Below are 12,093 nucleotides of genomic sequence, written 5' to 3' on the forward strand. Positions count from 1 at the left end.
GAAATGGAGGCAATGAATAGAAATGTGTGATATATTATCCTGGCCTGTATCATATTACCTGGGTTTTCGAAGTCCATGTTAATAATGGAAATTGACAAGAAAAATACCTGGGCAGTGAGGATAGTCTGTATTCATCAGAGAAAGAAAGAGTATCTACAGTTGTAACTCCCTGTGATCTGTTGGATGTGTGGGACAGTGATGATGATCAAGGACCAAACTCAGTCTCAAATGACAAAAGAACTGCACCTAAAATCCATGCGATGGAACAAACAGTTGTACAGAACATTGAATTCTGAATTTCTCTACTGTGAGACCAACATACACTATTTTTCTGGGGGTTTTTTGATATTCATTAAAGAAGCTTACTACTTTACTCACGTTTTCTAACTGCACCTCATTAAATGGTGTCAGGCAGACAAATGCTGATTCCTTGTGCTTCTGGAGAAACTGAGGAACATTGCAATTAATTTACTCACCCAAAGCGACACAGCAAATTATGAAGAGGTTACTGTGAATCACCTGGAATTCATCTGAAGGCTTGCCCTTAAAACTTTCCCTAGTTTGAATGAAGACCTGATAAGGAAGCACCTTTCCTCCTGAGTTCCATCATTTCTCTGCTCACTGCTGTTCTTTTGTAAATAAAGTAAAGCTAAGTAAATGAGCTGTAAGCAGCTTTTAGCGCTTGGTAGGATTGGTTCAGACAGGCAAATTGCTCCAGTGCTTGGGCAGCCCCTCTGAGACTGGAAAGGTCCCCGTTTTATCTGAAATTATGCAGAACATTCAGTTCAAAAGAGATAGCACCGAAACAAGTAGAGCCTATTATTAATGTGAAGATCAGAGAAGGGGAATATTCAGAAATGGCACAAGTTTATCAAACTACTTCAGATCTAGAAATGGTTATTTTGAACTAGGGTGGAAAAAAATTGACAAGACAGGGACTGAAAACTTCAGATATTCAGGTACCTGTTGGTGGCTCCTTTATCTCTTATCAAAAGTGTGTGTTGGCTTGGAAAACGTGTCAGATATCCCCTTGTGAAATGTACCATCAAATTTGAATCATATCTTCATGTAATTATGCTGCGCCTTCCTTTCCATTACACACCACTGACTGTTCCTAGCGGGGATGGAAGGATTTTCAGTCTAAAAACACCAGCCCAAGAGGCAGGTAATACTTTACAATGCAGGAGGGAGAACTCATTGTGGAGCTGCCATTGGAGACACAAATGATAAATGAACAATTAACTACTTGTAAAAAAGTTCATTGTTAGTAAGGTATTATTCCACTTGACACCTAATTAACTTATTGTCATCTTTATGTTTCCTTGACTATGTGTCTGATAGCAAGGTAAAAATGTTTGAAATGAATAAAATAAATGAATGCTCCAAGTGAATGAATTTCCAGCACTTTTTGTGAAGAAACCTGTGACAATGTAGTCTGTTTTAGATTTTTTGGAGTAGACATGTGACATTTTCTGCTTTATGGCAATCCATCATTTATATCAGCAGGCCGTTGTTTTGCTAAATGGCAACATATGCCCCTTACTGGCTTGTAGATGATGATGAAGAATGTGAAGATTTATTATAATACCAATATGACATTAGGAGTTTTGTGAGTGAGGGTATTCATGAATAATGATATATATAATAGAAATACAATAAGAAAACTGTTGGCATGTAAAGGTGCATGAAGCTTTCTCTTTGAACTTAGCATTAAATTATAAACTCTTGAACTTCTGAAATTCTCTTTTCTTGGCCATATTTAGCTCTTTGGTGGGTAGATGTACCACCTTCTCGGCATATTTCATATATCCCATAATGCTTATGAAACCCCCTTGTTAAAAATACTTATTATGGTAAGAACCAGCATAAGTAAATTATTTCTAGATCCAATTCATTTCGGGGGAGATAATTGATTCTCACACAAGAAACAATAGAATTTAAAGGTATTCATTTCTAAAATACCACTGTATATGTTGCGTTTTTCCTGCTATATGTTTAGGCATAAATTATAGGAACTGAAATAACTGGTTGTACTGTTTTCTGGTTGTACTGTTATTATTTAAATAAATTGAAGTTATCATTTGTAAATTACTAAAACTTAACTTCTTGGACTTTCCAAAGTATCAGTTTCATTTATTTCTCCTTTTAGTTGACAGTGTCAAAATGAAACACTTTGCTGTCGAACTTGCTGTAGTAACAAATTAAAGTATTCAAAATTATTATTATCATTATTAAACTTTATTTGTACCCCGCTAGCATCTCCCGAAGGACTCGATGCGGCTTACAAAGGCCAAGGCCTCAACACACAATATAACAATACAAAACAAAAGGCAAATTAAAAACAATTAAAACAGTATAAACAACAAGCAATAAACAATACGCTAAAACACAATAAAACTGGGCCGGGCCAGAGTAATGGGTACAAGATTAAAAGTGCTGATGTGACAGGTCAGGCTTCTAGGGCAAGTGCAGAGTGCGATATACAATCTTAGTTCTAATAAAGTGCTTATGGGACTTGGTATTGGAGATTTCCTATTCATCTGGGAAGGCACATTGAAACAGCCAGGTCTTCAAGTTCTTTCTGAAGACTGCCAGTGTAGGGGCCTGTCTGAAATCCTTGGGGCGGGTGTTCCAGAGTTGGGGGGCCACCACAGAGAAGGCCCTGTCTCGTGTCCCCACCAACCGCGCTTGCGACGCAGGCGGGATCACGAGCAGGGCCTCTCCAGATGACCGAAGTGAACGCGTGGGTTCGTAGACGGAGATGCGGTCACGGAGGTAGGATGGTCCCAAACCGTTCAGGGCTTTGTAGGTAAGCACCTGCACCTTAAATTGGGCTCGGAAAAAAAATGGCAGCCAGTGGAGCTCCTTGAACAGGAGGGTTGACCTCTCTCTGTAAGGGGCCCCAGTTAACATCCTGGCTGCCGCTCGTTGGACCAGTTGGAACTTCCGAGCTGTTTTCAAGGGCAGCCCCACGTAGAGCGCATTACAGTAGTCCAGTCTGGAGGTGACCAAGGCATGGACCACCCCGGCCAGATCAGCCTTCGCGAGGTAAGGTCGCTTTTGGCGCACGAGTCTCAATTGTGCGAAGGCCCTCCCAGACACCGCCGACTGGCTTACTGAGCCTCGAGCGTAAGCGATGAATCCAAGAGGATTCCCAGACTGCGGACCTGTGGCTTCAGGGGGAGTGTAACCCCGTCCAGCACAGGTTGCCACCCTATACCCCGGTCAGGATTACGATCGACCAGGAGGACCTCTGTCTTGTCGGGATTGATCTTCAGCTTGTTCCTCCTCATCCAGATAGACACAGCGGCCAGGCACTCGTCCAGCACCCGAGAGGCCTCCTTGGAATTAGGTGGAAAAGAGTAGTAGAGTTGTGCGTCATCTGCATAGAGGTGACACCCAACTCCAAAACTCCGGATGACCTCTCCCAGCGGTTTCATGTAGATGTTAAAGAGCATGGGAGACAGAATAGAGCCTTGCAGGACCCCACAGCTCAAAGGCCAGGGGTCCGAGCAGGCATCTCCCAGCTTCACCATCTGGGATCGACCCTCCAGGAAGGATCGGAGCCACGACAAAACCGTGCCCCCGAGACCCATCCCAGAGAGTTGTCCCAGAAGGATACCATGATCGATGGTATCGAAAGCCGCTGAGATGTCCAAGAGAACCAACAGGGTCACACTCCCCCTGTCCAGCTCTCTACGGAGGTCATCCACCAAGGCGACCAAGGCTGTCTCGGTGCCGTGACCAGGCCTGAAACCAGACTGTGACTGATCTAGGTAGTTGATGTCATCTAGAAAGCCCTGGAGCTGGGAGGCAACCACCCGCTCCAGCACCTTACCCAAGAAAGGGAGGTTGGAGATTGGTCTGAAATTGTTCAGCACCGTGGAGTCAAGGGAAACCTTTTTAAGGAGTGGACGAACCACAGCTTGTTTCAGGTAAGATGGAAAAACCCCCTGCTCCAACGATGCATTAATGATCAACACAAACCAGTCAACCAGCCCCTCCCTGGCCGATTTGATTAGCCAAGACGGGCAAGGGTCCAGAACCGACATAGTTGCCCTCACAGCCCCAAGGACCTCCACCACGGTCTCAGGAAGAACAAGCCTAAAAGAATCCCACAAAATCGGACAAGCAGATGCCTCAATCACCTCCCCTGGCACTGTGGTGAAATTGGAGTCGAGCTCAAGGCGTATCTGAGCGACTTTGTCTGCAAAATGGTGTGCGAAATCGCGACACCGAGTTGCTGGGTCATCAAAAGTCTCCTCCACCACAGGTGGCTGAAGGAGTTCCCCAACAACCCGAAACAACTCCGATGATCTATTTTCTGCAGACGCTATACGGGTAGTCATATTGGAACCATTCCATGTTTTAATTTGATTTTAGGAGGTTATGTTGAACCATCCTCACAACCCAGTAAGATGTGAAATATTGCAATCTATTGTATGTATAATTATTAATTTAATTTCTATCCTGTCTTTCACCCAGTTTGGAACCCAGGGTGGTGCTGTATGATCCAAGGAGCAGCTGTGAGCCATTATATCCTATGTTTTAATCAGATGAATTTTTAATTATTGGCTTTTGTGTCCTTATTTACAGATCCAACACGGTTTATGGTGGCACCTACCAGCATGGATGTCACTGCTGGTGAGAGTATTCTTCTTCCTTGCCAGGTATCTCATGATCATCCGCTAGATATTATGTTTACTTGGTCATTTAATGGACACCTGATAGACTTTGAAAGAGATGGGGATCACTTTGAAAGAGTTGGAGGGGTAAGTATTGATATTAGTAATCCCACAAGGCTATTCCCTATGAGTGCTAAGAATTAGGATGAGCAAAATGGAAATTTAGCAAAATATTATTCTAGTAATAGTTATACATTCAGAACAGGTTGACTGTCCTGTCAACTTTTAAGAGTTTTTATAACTAAGCATGAAGGCATGGATGATGTTTTATAGGCAGATTGCCACTCTTTCTATATCTTAAAACAGTGATTCTCAACCTGTGGGTTCCCAGATGTTTTGGCCTTCAACTCCCAGAAATCCTTACAGTTGGTAAACTGGCTGGGATTTCTGGAAGTTGTAGGCCAAAACACCTGGGGACCCACAGATTGAGAACCACTACTTTAAAGAATGGATATATTTAGGACATACAGTTGGCCCTCCAGATTCAAACATCCACATCATGAAAATATTTGACAAAAAAAATCCCAATAGCAAAATTTGATTTTGCCATTTTATGTAAGAGACATCATTTTATGACACTATTGTATATAATGGAACTTGACCATCCACAGATTTTGGTCTCCATAGGGGGCCCTGTAACCAAATTCGAGCAGATACCATTGGCCTATTGTATTCTGTGAGATCCCAAATGACACACAGAAAGCTATTATTTGAAATAGGAATACCAAAGTCTTATGTCTATCTAAGTAAGATTGCTCTTTTAAAGGAATGCATAGTTGTTCAGGCAATACAAATATCTCAGTTTTAGAAATATTTTATATTACCATTCCCATCATAAAATACAAAATAACCTGTAGCCTTGCAATGTGTGTACTGTAGCCTGTATAATCAGGGTTTGTCCTTGGTCTGTACTGAAGTTTGTCTGACACATACAGTTTTCGCCGTGTGGTCATTTCTATGAATGCCAACCAGCTGCTATGGTATGTTGCAAGCCATCCAACAACGTTTTGTACAACATAACTTGTAGAATGCTTTTTTGGGGGGTGAGATAAAGGGTTGAACAGAAAACAGTTTAGGTCTTTTTTGTACATACTACAAAATCACAATTTAGTGCTATATTCACAAGAATTTAATCCCTACTTTAAACTAATCAGTGTTTCTTGTTACTTTTTAATTTGGCAGAACTCTGGTTATCTTATACTTAAGGAGAGAATAGTCTGAAGACATAGTGCCACATGTTAGCTTCAGACCAATTTCAATATCAGGAAATTAGGTGGCAGTGTAGATGGGGTCAATGATCCTACCTTTTTGTCAGTAGGCATCCATAGTTTGAACCAATCATACTTCCCTCTAGTTCAGGTGTAACAAGGGACTCTGATTTGAAACAAGATATAAAATTTCTGAGCTCCGATTCATAGTCATGTTGACTAAGAAGCAAGCTCTTGCTCCTAGTCCTATGTTTAGTATTACATTTGAACTAAGCCTGGTTCAGATTAAACCTACATCTACTTTGTTATTCTATCTTTAGGCTTCTTTCCATATGATGTTAAGCTGAATATACCTGTACTTAGGACATAGCTGGAACACAGCTTGTTTTTAGTAGCTTGCAAAAGGAGATAGATAGATAGATAGATAGATAGATAGATAGATAGATAGATAGATAGATAGATAGATAGGTATTAATTTAAATCATGGGTGGACATTTTTTACTCTCACCACTTGCTATTGGTTACACAGAACAAGAAAAGGCCTTTTTATTAAAACAAATCAAAACTGGCATTGGATGAATAGTCATCTCCAACTTGTATAATGACAGAATCAAGCCCCTGTAGCTGGAAAAACAAAATGGAGTCAATGGCATCAGGGGTCTACATAGTCATTTGCTCAACCCTGGTTTAAAAATTTCAGTTTGGGTTGCACATTATTAAGAGGATAGGTGGATTCCAAACATAAACACTTCCACTCAAGTTTAGTCTCTTTTTTGGTTTAAAAGATTCAAGCCAGAATCCTGCATCCTATCTTCTGTCTTGACCCTGCCATGGCAGTATTTCCCAGATGAAAAAAAAACCAGTTTATTGTGATAAAACAAGCTTCTGCAAGGCTTATGTAATCACTGTTAGTGATGGCTATTTATAAAGCTCTTTTGGGTTGCAAAGTGCATTACCATCTGTATTTTGTTTGCTCTCCAAGTGCCACTATAAACAAGTCATCCACCATGTTGAAATGAGGAGCTGAGATAAAGAGGTAGCAATTTGTCCAAAAATGACTGTATGGTGCAGATGTTACTTGAACCAGCTGTCCCATAAATGCTATATTCATTGGACCATACTGGTTTCATCCTACAGAGAAGAGGGAAGTGTCAGTTTTAAACTTCCCTCCCTTGTTCTCAGACTGGTATTAAAAGACTAAAATCTGTAGAAAATAAAACATCATAAAAGATTCTGCCCCACAGGGGCACACATCAACAATCACAACAGCTGTTCTTTTCAATCACACCTACCTGTGCCACCAAATTCATATATATATAGAAGACTTGCAAGTGGAATTATATCCAACTTGTAAGCATTGTGCCTGGCAGACGGTTGAAAATATTTTTGGCTGGACACTGTCACAGAGAACCATAATTAGTTCCATGCAATTACTAATCAGACATGAGTGTTTGGCATTTGGAAAAACAAATTATCGTTGTTTCATGCTAGGTGATGCAAAATTTCCTCCTAGAGTGCTGTCCTTGTGACCTTTTAATGCAAAAACTCTGGACAGTCAAAATGCTGGCTGGAGCACTAAGCTGGGGAAAGTATTGCAGATGCTTCATAATTTGGGTTGGTCTTTGATGATTAAACAGCAGTAAGCAGAATGAAGACATCTGAATACCAATGAAGGCTGTAAATTGGAAGTCTCGAGCATGGCAGAAGCAAACGCTGGCCTTTCTGTTAAGCGACAGTTGAGGTAAACTGTTTAACTGACCTAAAGTTCCTTGCGTCGCTTACCGAGGGCCAACCCTACTTTTGGCTCTTATCTTCAAGGAACGCTCACGTAGTTTAAATAGGCCATGGCTTGCCTTACAAATGTTTTTGTCAGCTGATGTAAAATAAATCCATTAGCCACAGTGTCCTTCATGTGATAATGATGTTTAGAGCTCATTAAAAAGTAATTGTAACCACTTTCCCCTACTTTATCAGCAGGATTCAGCTGGTGATTTGATGATCAGAAGCATCCAGCTGAATCATGCTGGAAAATACGTCTGCATGGTGCAAACGAGTGTGGACAAGCTATCGGCTGCTGCAGACCTGATTGTAAGAGGTATTTGAATTTTGTTGCTGTTGTTGTTGTTGTTGCAAAATGACTGCTCGCACTGACTGCTGCTGTGAATAATAACATAACACACAGCTTGAGAGAATTCACTATCGCTCTAACTAGTATCCCCAAAAAGGTGTCCCAGCTTATTAATTTGTACAAACCGTGAGGGGGAAATGTCCTTTATCCAGCCTAAGACTGTAACAACAGCCACTAATAATTTATTTAGTTTTCATCGGCAATTGAAATACTGCTGACGGTGTTAATTTGCAAGATGCTGATGTGGGCAGAAGCAACTTTTCTTTGAAAACAGCATGGTGTTATGGAAATCCTAAGGATTGTGTGCATATAGGTAAGCAGGAGTCACCTCTAGAAAAGATGTTTTAACATGCATCCTCCATACAAATGTAAAATATTTACCTCTGCATGATAAAAAGACTGCTGTGATAAAATACAGTTGATAATTCTTGGAAATATATGATCTATAACCAGGGGCCTTTGTGTCACTGTTGCCCAGGGGCAGACATCTGAATTTTGCACATTTATTATTATTTATTTACTTCATTTATAACCTGCCTTTCTCACCCCACAGGGGACTCAAGGCAAGAATTCAATGCCGTATCATAGACATTACAATAAAAACAACATAACAATAAAACACCCTATCAAAGTATAAAACAATCAAAACATATAGGGAAGTAAAACACATAAAACAATGAAACAGATTAAAAACATAACATATTAAAACATAAAGTGCTGAGTTTTGATTTAATACTTAGTAATTAACCCATAGTCATGATCCAAACAATTAAAGTCAAATTTCATGTCAACCTATTCTCCGAATGCCTACATACAAAGCCAATACTTTAGTTTTTTTCTGAAGTCCAGCACTTGCTGTGCATGTTATAAACCATGGGTTACTCGCATGCCTTCAAAAAGTTTCTTTTAAAATGGGATGTCTCTGCAATGACAAAAAGGTGAGTTCCAGGTGTAACAACAAGCCAGCTATACATTTTGGAAGAAATGCACCCTTGTTGGGTGATCTTTTGTTGTTCTTGTGGAACACAATGCTTCATCAGCACAGTTCTGTGTGCCTATCCTTCCTGCTCCTGTATGGAAGCTTTTGGGCATCGGAGTGTGACCCTTTGGCCTTTCAGTGATGAGGGCAGGGTGGCAGTGGGAACCTTCTGCCATCACTGCTCAGACTTCATCTGGGGGCTGGCAGGGTACCTCTGCGAAGGTGAGTCGCCTCAGGAGGGTCTTCCTTCCTGTGTGGACAGGAGGAGGCGAGATGACATGGGTCATACAACTGGCTGAGCTCACTTCCTTACCTGATAAGAGTCAGAGTTGATCATTATTCTGCTGGGCTTGCAGACTGAATACTGCAAACAAAACTTGCAGCATTTTTCTTTTGCTCAGTGTAGGACTGGGGAAGAAAGGTTGTGTCTAAAACAGTTGCTTCCGCAGGAAATATTTATGATAAAATTGACTTGAAATAGTCGATATCAGTTGCTCCCCTCCTGAAAATCAAATTCCAGGATGCTGAGTGTCCCAGCATGCTTGATGTTTTATTGGGGATTTGTACTGGCTATTATAAAACATGAACCAGGATAGCATTAGGCTTAAGTTAGTGATTTAACAGTGATTTCTTCTTCCCTTCCCTAAGAATTATAGATTGAAAGATCTCTAGCAGAGCATTTTTACAACTTCACCATTCATTCTTTCCCAGAATAATTTGGAGGGAGCTATGGCAACTAAATGTATTGATATACATTATATATAACATAGCTTTCATGGCTGCCATCTATGGTAAAAGCTTATATTCAGGAAAGGCGGTACTGTGGCAATATTTGTTATTTATTTAAACATTTCTATGCTGCATTTTTATCTGAATCTACAGAGGCCAACAATAAAAATCAAACATAAAAACCTGGACAACTACAATATAAAACTAGAAGAAAATAGCCGAGGAACATTGGCAAATATACCAATAGATTTCAGTGAACACAATCCAATTCTTCATCTTCACAGTGAGATGAGTAACTGAGAAAGCTGTGTCTCTTGCTATCGCTCATAGAATTTCAAATGGTAGTGAACAGTTTAATTAAAACTTTGGGTGCCTCTACCTTGTATAATTAATGTAGTTTGATGGGATTTTAACAGCAATGGCTCAATGTTATGGAATGCTGGGAGCTGTAGTTGGTGAGGCACCAGCACTCTTTCTCAAAGAAAGCTAAAGATCTTATAAAACTACAATCTCTATAATTCTGTAACATTGAGCCATGGCAGTTAAAGTGCTATCAAAGTGTGTTAATTTTACAGCATAGATACACTCTTTGTTGTTGAGTAGAATACATCTCACAGAGAGAGGTAATCTTGACCTTCCATATGAAATATTAAACAGAACTGGTTGCATGAGTAAAGCCAAACTATTCTAGATTATTCTAATCTACTATCATTGTAACCTACTAATACATTAGATCATCAGTCTATAGATCAGGCATGGGCAAACTTTCTAACTTGGAGGTCACACGGTGGGTCGGAGTGGGGTGGGTGGACCCAGGACTATAGCCAGAAAAAAAATTCAGGTGGGGTTAATTTTTTTTTTTTTAGCAAATCATGAAGTGTCATTCTATAATGCAAAATAATTTAGAAATCAGGCTCCATCGATAAACTTCAGTGGACACTCAAGACAGATAAACTTCAGTGGACACTCATGGGGATTTGGTTAACCAGTTAAAATTCATGAGTAAACTAGTTTGTTTGTTTTTTAAAGTGAAACTTTTTTTGGGGGGGGGGGGGTTGTTTGAATTCCTACATCCCACCCCCCTTGGCTCCAGCCCTGGGTGGGCCAGGAGGGAGGGAGTTCTACGCAAGTCCCCTCCCTGCCCTTTCCTCTCCTTCCTCTTCTCTTTCGGGGGCAGAAAGTGAAGGAAAGACGGGAAATGTTTGGATCCCAATAGGGTTGGCCTTGATCAGGATGAGATGGTGGACAGGAGAAAAATATGTATCAATGAGCTTCTATAATAATATAGAATCCTAGAATCCTAGAGCTGAAAGAGACCCTCAAGGGGCATCCAGACCAACCCCCTGCCATGCAAGAAGGCACAATCAAAGTCCTCCCAATAGACAGACTCTGCAGAAAAGCCTTCAGAGAAGGAGCCTCCACTCCCAGGCAGCCTAGGCCACTCTCAAGGAATCTTCTCAGTCAAATCTCTTTCCCTGCCATTTAAACCCGTTGCTCCTTTGTGCCCTGGCCTCTAGAGCAGCAGAAAGGCAGCCCCCCCTCCTCCTCAATGGGACACTCTTGTAAGAGAAGAGAAGGATGGAAGGAGAAAAGGTGGAAGAGAATGAAGAGAGGGAAGGGAGGGAGGGGAGAAGGAAGGAAAGACAAAAGGGAAGGAAGAAAGGAAGGAGAAAGAGAGAGGGGAAGGAGGGAGGAAAGAGAAAAGGAAGGACAAAAGGATGGAAGAGAAGGATGGAAGGAGAAAGAAAGAGGGAGGAAAGGAAGAAGGAAAGAGAGAAGAAAGGAAAAAAGGATAGGATGGTGAGAAATAGGAGGGTCTGAGAAAAGAGCCCAAGGGGCCTCATCCGGCTCCCATACCTGCTATAGATCTATGAATCTTTCCCTTATATAGACTATGTATTTATTGCTTAATATCTATTAATACATAGCAAATCCTCCATATATAATCATTAATAAAATATGAATTAATTAATAGATATGCAGTGGGGCCTCCACATTTGCAGATTTGGCTTTTGTGGATTTGATTACTGGAAATTTTATTTAAATTTTCTGTCTAGATCCTCCAGTGTGACTCAATTACCATATTCCACCCGAGAGTAAGCTTAGAGTCAACACTTGAGAAAACTATGCAATTTTGTATATGCGGTTTTTCCTCTGTGTTCCTTGCCCCGGCAAATGTGGAGAGAGAACTGTATATTAATGGATTAATATTAATATTAAGATGAATTTATATTGATTAGATTATTTTGATGTCTGAACTTAATCTATTAAACTATTTTGATTACTAATTAATATCTATTGGTGTTTTAGATTGTTCAAATTTATTCTCAAGCATGTTCCTGCATGATTGCCTGGAGATTCCAT

The 12,093-nt window shown here is 40.6% G+C and overlaps 1 protein-coding gene across 8 annotated transcripts in view; it reads left to right on the forward strand.

The window, feature by feature from the left end:
• The window catches only part of cntn4 (contactin 4), a 727,084-nt gene that overhangs the window by 686,717 nt on the left and 28,274 nt on the right, over window positions 1–12,093 (forward strand). For 5 of the 8 annotated variants that reach the window (XM_008105345.2, XM_008105346.2, XM_062969726.1 and 2 more), the window contains 2 exons: window positions 4,597–4,772; window positions 7,868–7,988. In XM_008105345.2, coding sequence (XP_008103552.2) covers window positions 4,597–4,772; window positions 7,868–7,988 — 297 coding nt within the window. The remainder of the gene's footprint in view (window positions 1–4,596; window positions 4,773–7,867; window positions 7,989–12,093) is intronic. The other 3 variants (XM_062969727.1, XM_062969728.1, XM_062969729.1) reach the window with 3 other exon arrangements.

The sequence above is a fragment of the Anolis carolinensis genome, chromosome 2 (genome assembly GCF_035594765.1).
Source record: "Anolis carolinensis isolate JA03-04 chromosome 2, rAnoCar3.1.pri, whole genome shotgun sequence".
NCBI classification, from domain to species: domain Eukaryota; kingdom Metazoa; phylum Chordata; class Lepidosauria; order Squamata; family Dactyloidae; genus Anolis; species Anolis carolinensis.